Genomic DNA, 10,363 nt, shown 5'->3' with positions numbered 1-10,363 from the left:
TTCATGGTTTTTTTTTTATGTATAACGGGGCCCAAGACCCAGGACAACAAAAGATCACAGCGTAACGCTTCTGGAGAATTTCATTCCACTTCTATCAGCAAGCACTTGATGTGCGACCTTGGCAGGCGGGAGCTTGAAGCAATGGACTCCATCTTCTTGTTCTTGCCCTGCCTTAGCAAAAGCATCTGCGCAGAAATTTGCCTCCCGGTAGATATGACGGACAACGACGCTCTCCAAGCCAACTAGGAGCTCTTTAATAGCTCGAATTAGAGTAGATTGAGAGTGCTTCTCCACTGATGTCTTTTGATTTTGAATTAGCTCCACAGCACATTTGGAATCAGACTCAACTACAAGTTTGGAGATTCTCATCTCCGTTGCTAATTTAATGCCGACATAAAAGCCCCAGATCTCTGCCGTAGTGATGGTACACTTTCCAATCTTCATGCTGAAACCTGCTACCACACGGCCCTCCCAGTTCCGGATAATGCCGCCACACGCCCCTCTACTTCCAGGTTAGAGCACCGAGCCATCCACGTTCAGTTTAAGCCATCCCTGTTCCGGCGGTTCCCATCCAATTGATTCTTTTTGGTAAGTCTTAAGGTTTTGGTACTGACCTCTGTTAGGTTTAGGGCAAAGTGATAATGATATGCAAGATTAACTGCAATGCGACTGAATTGAGTGTTTGGTAAACTATCTTCACTGAAAATAAGCTCGTTTCTGCTTTTCCAGGCTAAGTTACAAGTGGTGGTGAAAGTTATGGGCCAAGGTGTCCCATTAACAGAAGGAGAGGCTTCCAGAAGATTTTTCCTCAACCAGTCGTGGAAGGATTGAGAGAAAAAGGTGTCCTGGTAATCTCTGGGAATGATACTAGTCCACACTTTGCGAATAAAAGGGCAATCCCGCAAAACGTGGAGTATCGTCTCTTCAAACTGATGGCATCTGGGGCAGGTACTATCTTCAGTTATTCCTCTGAATTTCATGGTTAATAGTAAGTGAATATAGTAACATATGAACAATAAAAAACTGTGTTTAATAAAACTGAAAATGATCAAAATAAATATTTGTAATGTATATATTTAATATGCAGGCAACTAATCGTGATGGACAACTGTATGAGTTGGATGTCGTCAAATGTGAAGTTGAAAGGTTGCGTTCATTGACAATACCAGTAAGTAAAAATTATTTTATTAGGATTATGTTCATTATGAATAATTTGACTATGATTTCATAATTATTTATATTTCAGTTGACGTTTGAAATCCCCAAAGATATGCTCGTCAATGAAGAAGAAGCAATGGTAGCTATATATTTATATAATGCTAATGCCTCCCCCGAGTAAGTATCTTGTTAATATACATATAGATAAAAGTTGTTAGACATTTTATTTCATGTGGTAAGATTATTTATTTATTTATTTATTTATTTTTACAACAGCGAGGAAATACTTGTACACGAAGGTGTAAATGGTTGTAGAAGATCATTCGATGCACTTAAGCCTATGCGACAAATAGATGCTAATGTAAAACTATAAATTGCACTTTAAATTTTTTATTTTTCAAACCTCTGATACTAATTTTATTTGTTATCTTTAATCTTGCTAGATATTAACAATGGTTGCATGCACAATGACTCATGAGGAAAAAATTCGTTCCGGAGGTCCAAAGATATGGTTTCTTCCGCCTAGGGTCTCCGTAAGTCATATGAAGTCAAAGTTTACTATATGCTTTAATAAAATAACCAAATTGAATCACAATTTTCTTTGATTGTAAAACTTGTTAGGAACAAGCACTTTCGTTTGTCTATCCACCAATAGCTGTGGTAATGGACCATTCAGCATACTTATATGATGTTAGCAACTTATCAAAGGTAGCTAATGTATTTGTTTTAAATTTGAAACCTACCCATTTACTATCATTTGCCATGATATGTTTTTATAATCTTGAGTTTTTGTGATTTTTAGATTTATGTACCAATTAAGGACAACTTTAAACATTGGTACTTATTATGTGTTGACGTGAAGAAGAGAAAGTTGATATGTGTAGATTCGATGCAACAAAGATCAAGGAAAACCATAAGGGAGCGACAGATTCGACTAGTGAGTTATTCATGCTTCTAAATTAAATTTGTTGACCATAACTCATTTAATTTTCAACAACAATTACTTACAATTATATTTCCTGTCAATGTAGGCAAATTTCATTGACTGGATGATTCATGAACAATTGCTCGATGAGAGAATAGAAGGTAAGTCAGATTTGGATGAAGTTGCATATCAACTCGGTGAATTTCGGATCTACTATCGACAGAATCTTCCACAACAAGAAAACGCATAAGACAAGTTACTATATGAATTTAAGCAAATTCAAATAACTATCTAAGGAAGGTGAAGCTAATATTTTAATACGTATGCCTCAGGTTTGATTTTGGGATGTGGGTTGCTAGATGGCAGCTATATGCTGAGGCCAGGAATTCATTTATCATACCAGTGAGTATAACATTATAATTGCTGACATTGTATCCTTATTAAATAGAATCTTCACTAATTTATTAATTTTATAACATGTAGCCAGTGGATGATACTTCACGCATGCGATTGGCCTTAGATTTAGTGCTGAGCAATTACAATAAGGCCAAAGAAAACACCATCGATGCCGCAAAGAAATTGGTCACCAAAATAAATTGAAATGCAGCCATTTATTATGTTCACGATATGAGTTTTATTAATTTGTCTAAGTAAGATATTTTGAATTTCATACATTGATAGTGTTTGTTATTTTATTTTATTAAGACTTTATATTAAAGCCGTTTTCATTTACTTGTTTTTAATCCTGTCATTTATTTCGGTGGTATTATGTTGTTTCCATTTGTTTTACTAAAAATGTAAAATAAAAAGATGAAACGTTGCAACCTCATTATTGAACGAAGGGTTACACTAAAAAAATTACAAATTTGCAGAAGTTATATAGCAAAAGTTTTAAAAACTCCCGCACATTAACCCAAAAACTATTTACGCCCTTCGTAATTTAATTGATAGCGGTTTTTGTTCTAAATAGTAGGGATTCTAGAAACCCCCAAAAATTAAAATCTATAAAACTCAAATTATTCTCTCATGCACAAACCCGCCAAACCAAAACCCCGAAAGCCCCAAATCCGTGAAACCAAAAGCACCCACCAAATTTTGTGACCCTCTCCTCAACCTTTCCTGCAAATTGGCCACGACTTCTACTCCCCCGAGGCTCATCGCTGTTCATGGTGGCCCTCTTCTCCAACTGCTCTTCAGGTTAGTGGGTTTGGTATTCTCTTCCTTCAATTGCTGTTGTTATTAACATTTGCTTCCAGTTCGCATCGCTAAGATTCTTCTCTATTTGTATCACTGCTATTCTTCGCTTTAGGTTGATGTTCGTTGGTCTGTTGTTCGCTGCTCGTTAGTGTTTGCTGCTTCGTTGTTCATTGTTCGCTATTCACTATGGTTGTTCATTGTTGACGGCTTTTTCCTTTATCAATCAAGGTAAATAATCGCTATTTTCTTTGGTATATGCTATCTTAATTAGATTATTCTAGTTTTTTAACCATGTTTTGATGTGTATTTTTTACCATTCAACTAATAAAATACTGAGATTTGGGATATTGAACTAGAACAGAGTTATGTTGTTCATGAATTAGAGAAGAGTTTTTCATCCCAATAATCATGTTATGTATATAGTTTTTCGCCCAATGATAACAGGTCTGGTCTAATGTTATGCATTATTCTCTTGCAGGGCTCCACAATTTGCATGTCTTGATTACCTATGATTCCAAATCTGATATCTTTCAAGCAAGGTAATTATGAAGAATTACCTTAATTGTCTAATATTGAACTTCTATGACAATCTACAATAAAGGAACACATTGTGCACCTAATTTTATATATATTTATTGCAGTTGGCATATGATCAGTCTCAAAGAGTAGTACTAGTATATAGTTTTTTTATGGAACGTGCTTTATATGCCTTAATTTTCCTTATTAGCTTTTGGCCTTATTTTTTTATTTTTAATTTTAACGCCTTTAATAGTGTATAAGTTAAGGACTTAATGAGTTTCTTTGACCGTATTAGTAGTTTTAAATTTTGAGATATAATCCAAATAAAGAAGCTAGTATTAGTGGTTTAGAATTTTGAGCCAATAACGGGAATCCATCTTGCATTGTTTCTTCTAGAGTTCTTTCGGTGCTTCTTGAATTCTTATTCAGATAGCATATGAAAATATAATGTCTTTTGGAGCTAAATTATGAAGGTTTTAATTTTTTAAGCATCAAATAGGTAGTTTACTCTAACTTAACTATGCCTGGATTTAATCTATTGGTGAAATGATAAAATTATATTCACAGGAAATATTCGGAAAGCTCATGAGCATTGCTGTCTGGGCATTGCACTTAAAAGGAGTTGTGTATGTAGCTAACATTCTAGCCACTCTCAATTGTTATTGCGACTGCCATAGAAGTTGTATTCCTTAGTGATACTCTGCACATTGGAAGGTACCACTTGTTCAATTTTGACATGGAATAACAGATATACTAATGCATAGTTGATTATGTTAGTTTGCTTAATTGTTTATTTGCTTTAAATTTTTTCTTGTTTGCATTTTGCATTATAATTGGAGCTGTAATAATATCAAATTAGCTTTTACAAGCGGTTGATAATGTTCCTCTTTCACAAAGCTATAAAATTGTGCATCAAAACGTATATAATAGTCATAATACTAGTACAAACTCTTATATTCTAATTCCATTGACTTGTATTCTAATTCCTGAATGCCGAAAGCTTTAATGGAAGATTATTAATTTTAATAATTCCTAGGGTGCATTCGAACTTGGATGCACATTTTGCCCAATAGCCATCAAGTACAATAAAATTTTATAGATGCATTTTGGAATAGTCACAAGTAACAACATATACTCGAGGGGTTAATCATTCTGATCTTTCAATTTTTTTGTATTTTTGTTTTAGAATTTCTAGTTTTCATGCATTTCTAGGTAATCATTCACTAAGCATCTGCTGCAATTAATGATATCTTGAGATGTTGTCTGTGATGTTTGGTACTTGGGGCCACAAAATCGGAAGCCATGAGAGGCATCCATTGATTTTGCAGAGAGGCATCCATTGAATTTGTTTGTGATGATATGCAACATCTTTGTTTAGCTTCAAGGAGTTAAAACTTGAAACAGTGTTTAGTACTTTATTTCAATGATTATAGGGTGAGAGATAATCTCAAAATGTGCTGGCTGATTCATGGGATGGATACTCAAAGTACAAATTAAAATGTAAGGAGGACTTACTTCTCTCATGTTCTATTATCTGTTTTGTTCTTGTTCTTTATTAAATTGGTTTTATTTTTTTCATCAATCTTTTTATGAATGTAATTTTCATGACTAATTGTGAGAATGAAAGCAGATTGTTTTTAAATGGGTGTATTTGGCTAGTTTGTTGGATATAATGTATGTCTGAATTTGTTATGACTTTTTTTTAATATTGGGTCACTGATTATATCGGTTAAATACAAAAAGTAAAAGTTGAGTAATTACTCATAAATTAATTAGTATTAATTTTCTTATGACTTAAAATAGTTAATAGATAATTAATTAATAATATATACCAATTGAATAATTGTATAAATAAAAATTTAATTTATAATTTCACAAAATAATTTTTAAAAAGATAATTATGTATATATTAAGAGTACAGTACTCACAAAGATATGTAGTGAGTACTAAATCATATAAATAAAGACTATTTTTTTAACTAAATTATTGTCATTTTTAAAATCTAACAAATGATAAAACAATTTATTTTTATTAAAAGATTTATTAAAAATTTTTTTACTTAAAAATTACTGAACTTTTTATTATTTATTCAAATTATATTATTTTAGCTAAATAAATTTTATCTTTTTAAGTAGCTCAAGTATTAGAATATTTGAATTATCTTTATAATTTTTAATTTTATCTAAATTTAATTTTTTATATTTTTAGATTTAATTTTAAAAATTTGTTATAATGTTAGAATATTTTTAAGAAATAATATTATAGCTTAATAAATCTATTAAAGACAGGTCGGTTATGCCACGTCAATGTGAGCCAATTTGGTGATAAATAGAAGACACGATTTAGCGTTAGTAGTTAAAATTTGGTGGCTAAACTCCATTTTTTTGGTAGTGTACGTGATCATTTTTCCAGTAACATTTTAAACATTGTATTTTTATTCTATGTCTTATGTTGTCCTATTTTAGTAAACGAAAAAGGTGATAACATAAAAAGAAAAGAAATTTAAAAAATTTAATAGTAAATGAGTAAAATGACATAATCTTCCGAGTTCAATAAATGTCAAATCAATCAATGAATGCAAACTATACAAAACAAAGGTAATTAGTAAATGGTACAAAATTACCAATCATCCTAAAATCTAATCATCTTCAATCTGCCATTCCAGTTTCAGGGGCCACAACAGGAGACTCAGTTGTTCTAGAACTCATCCCAGACTCTTCGTTACTTGTAGATGCACAAACTGGGATATCGGGACCAGGACTTGATGTTTTCACTTGTCAGTAAAAGCCAATTTAGCTGCTGAGATTGGTGTTGTTCCACCACCAATGTTCCTATCTTTTTCCATCTTCTGCTGATTTTTCATACTGTCATGTCTTTTGCGCTGATCACAAACCAAACGTCATCTTCCATTACAAAAGTATAAAAATAACATAGTTTATAAATCCAAAACACAATATGCCGAATCACCATACAACGAAATTCTAAACATAGTTATAGTATGAGATACCTTAGTGAGGATGTCAAGATAGCTGCTGATATTCTTTTCTGTATCATCGTCTACCGGCTCCTTTGGGATTCTACCAGAAACATTAGGACAACTTTTGTTGTAGTGCCCTGTCACACTGCAGTTTGAAAACCTTCTACGTTGCCTAAATTTTGAGTTTTCTTGGGAGCTCCCTTACTCTTCACCACCAATGGGTCAACAACGTAGTCATCGTCTAAATTACCGTTGCGTGGATTTTCACCTCACTTTTGGAGTTTTGTAATTGTGTTAACAACATCATTCATTGCTTCGACAAAATCACTTGAGTTCTTACTTGCAACATCCATCAACCTAGAACACTCAGCACCCAACACACCCAAACGACACTTTAGTACCTTATCAGAATCACTTGGATCATCGACGTTTGACTTCATGAAATCGCTCTTGGCATTCTTCATCCAACACTTGCACACTAAGCGTTCTGGAATAACTTCAACGTGTTGGTGCTTTAGGCATGTGAATATGTGCATGCAGGAAATCCCTCTATTTTCGAACCACAGACACTCACAACGAAGCATACCCCCAACTCTGTCAAACTCAACCACATGATCAATCTCTGGCATTCCAAAATTGTTACACTTGAAGTATAGTTTTCCACCATCCTGAATTACCAACTCTGTATTCATAGCACAAGCACCCTCAATTTCCTTCCTGACCTCCCGGAACATGTTACGAGTGAAAGTCTTTGCAGCAAAATCTTCAAGTGTCGGCAAAGAAGTCACAAGTACTGGATCGGTATATTTACTATTGAACTCTGCAACTCTTTCATTGTTCTTGTAATGGCTAACAACGGTCTCCATGTTATTGATGAATTCTAGAAGGGTATCTTTCTTTCTCACATATGCTTTTATCAGAGAGTTAATCCCTTCACACTGGGATGTTGTCCTAATTCGCCCAAAAAATTGGTCCCTCAAATATCCAAGAGCCCATAAATTCCTCAACTTATAAGTTTGGTCGACCCAAGAGTTGCTTGATAAGTTATACCTCGCCACCATGTCTCCCCACATGACCTGAAACTCTTCAACACTCACATTAGCATAAATCAATTTCTTGAAGTCATTTAAAAATTCACTGTTCTTAACCTTCTCGCATGCATTCCTATGTAAGTGCCATGCACATAGTCGATGTGTTGCATAAGGAAAGACCTGTTAAATGGCTTCTCTCATTGAAAGATCTCCGTCGGTGACAACTGCCATAGGGTGTTTATTCCCCATTGCTTCCAAAAAAGTTTCCAAGAGCCACTTGTATGAACCAATATCCTCATTATCAAGAAGACCACATCCAAATATGACGGTCTGTCCATGATGATTGCTACTAGAAAATATCACAAGTGGTTTATTTTAGACGTTCCTATTGTAAGTCGAATCAAATGTCAAGACATCCCTAAAGCACTCATAATCAATACGGCTAGTCCCATCAGCCCAAAACAAATTTTCCAATTGATTCTCATTACTTAATGTGTACTTGCCAAAGAAATAAGAATCATTCCCATCTTTACCTCTCAGGTAGCTTATTACAGCATTTGCATCACCACCCTGCACCTTTTCCTTCCTATGTTGAGTAATGAGGTTGTACATATCTTTTTGGTTGAATGACAAGTTTGCATATCCACCTTTTTGAGCAGCCAAGTATCCCAAAATGTGACAGGTCCTGATGCCTATGTCGTGCAAATTCTTCGCCTGAGCTTTATCCGAGACACTGAATGTGCGATACTCAAGCATCATGCTAACATCGAGTGGATCAACTAATCCATGAGAGTGCTCTTCGTAGAACGAAACAACCTTCCATTTATGAATTTTTCTATCTAGTCTTGCACGAATTCTCGCCCGGCAACAACTTTGAGTTAGGGGTCGGTGGTCCCTGATTCTTTCGTCCTTTTCAACCTCTTCCTTTCTTGAGCCCGCCCGATTGCAAACAATTTGGCGCATAATTACGCAACCATCGCTATCGCGTCTGACTTCATCCAACCTCACAGCGAAACCGTGCATCATTGCATATGTCTTGTAGAATCGATAAACAGCTTCCTCATCTGTAAACTAAAGTTGCATGATATCTTCTCGTGACAGCTCTACTATTCTTTTATCTTGAGGTCTACTTCATCAGCCTCCGAATCGTCGTCTAAGAAATCTAGATCGTCTTCTCTTGGGAACTCCTCATCGGAGTCTGTTCTAAAAAAATCGCTATCCGACGGCTCCATCTCCCAAAAATCAACATATACCTGCAATTTATAAAAAAACAAACACATCACTACACAATTAACATTTCACAGATATGTAGACTAGAAAAATTACCACTAATTCACATAAAATATAGCAACACATTTAAAGAACTAAAAGATTTTAATACAATCCATCCAATTGTATTTACTTTTATGTCCCCCATTTGGTTGACTAGCTTCTTTGTATCTTAAAGACCTAAGCAGAACAACATATATTTAGATTAATTTTTTTTTAAAATGAGCATCAATGATTTCTCACTTTAGAATTTCAATTATCATGTTCTGTACAAAGTAGAAATGACATTCTCACCAAAGATAAAATGAAGGAAATGTATGTAACAATGAAAACATGTGGTAGTGGCACGTTATGTTCATAGAAACAATATAGATAATAAATATTAAAAATTGATTCAAATGAGTCGTATAAAGGAAGACAACACTGAGTTGGATGCATTTTAATCTAATGTTCAGGAATCATGAGAGCATGCACAAGAAAAAGCATTCAGCTTCTTTTTATTTCTGGCTGGCTGCTACCCATTTTTATTTGCTTCATAATCATTCAATAGATATACATAATTAATATCATACAATTTGTTAAGGCATTCTCTACTTCATAACTTCTACTTCACTTCTTTCGAAGGAAATGAGCAAAGTGAAAATTAGTTTAGAAAGTAAGCAGCACAATTAAATAAAATAGAAATAATTCAGATTAAGTAAATACTTTTAGGAGATTATACACCAAATCTAAAGCAGAAAGCATCCTCTTCCATATGAAAGTGATAGTGAAAGGGGCATTGTGTGTAACAGAAGAATACCAGCAAACAGGGACAATGCAAGAAGATAAATTAAAAAATCAAAACACAACACCAACAACAACACAACATCAGCAACTATAACAAGATAAAAGGTTCAGAAAAATACGACAACATCCAAGGTGTTTATGATCAAAATTAAAGCTACTCTTATTCTAATTACCTATTTCAATTCCAATTAACTCAGAACAAAATTAAAAGGCATAAAGCAAAGAAAAAGATATAACAAAAACCTAATTACAGAAGTAATAATTATTTTAATGTGCATTTTATATTAGTGGCTTATTTTAGTAGATGCCTTGCATGGTTAAATTGAGATATAGTGATAAATTACCACATAAGAAGAAAAATATATAAATGTAAATAACCAATGAGGATAAAATAAAAATAAATGGACGGTATGATTTCTTCAATCTGGTAGAAATCACTTTCTCATTTACCAAACCAACTTATATTTAATAAGGACAAAATGCCACCATTACATTTGTTTT

At 33.7% G+C, this 10,363-nt stretch overlaps 1 protein-coding gene across 1 annotated transcript; it reads right to left on the bottom strand.

Moving 5' to 3' along the window:
• Nucleotides 1-6,569: 6,569 nt before the first annotated feature.
• Nucleotides 6,570-7,837, bottom strand: LOC112721629 (protein FAR1-RELATED SEQUENCE 9-like). The gene is made up of 3 exons (XM_025772676.1): nucleotides 7,050-7,837; nucleotides 6,807-6,921; nucleotides 6,570-6,680 (listed from the first exon to the last, which is right to left on the bottom strand). The coding sequence occupies exons 1-3, from the start codon at nucleotides 7,835-7,837 to the stop codon at nucleotides 6,570-6,572; spliced, it is 1,014 nt and encodes a 337-aa protein (XP_025628461.1).
• Between the last annotated feature and the right edge of the window lie 2,526 nt (nucleotides 7,838-10,363).

This window comes from Arachis hypogaea, chromosome 11 (genome assembly GCF_003086295.3).
Source record: "Arachis hypogaea cultivar Tifrunner chromosome 11, arahy.Tifrunner.gnm2.J5K5, whole genome shotgun sequence".
NCBI classification, from domain to species: Eukaryota; Viridiplantae; Streptophyta; class Magnoliopsida; order Fabales; family Fabaceae; genus Arachis; species Arachis hypogaea.
This window is presented reverse-complemented; position numbering and strand designations above follow the sequence as displayed.

What these genes read in the sequence shown, in the direction of transcription:
- LOC112721629 (XM_025772676.1), bottom strand. Translation starts at nt 7,837, where the DNA reads ATGGTGGCGAGGTATAACTTATCAAGCAACTCTTGGGTCGACCAAACT. An exon ending in ACAATTACAAAACTCCAAAA is followed by an intron (nt 6,922 to 7,049) that starts GTGAGGTGAAAA and finishes TTCAAACTGCAG; the next exon opens with TGTGACAGGGCACTACAACA. An exon ending in ATCTTGACATCCTCACTAAG is followed by an intron (nt 6,681 to 6,806) that starts GTATCTCATACT and finishes GTTTGTGATCAG; the next exon opens with CGCAAAAGACATGACAGTAT.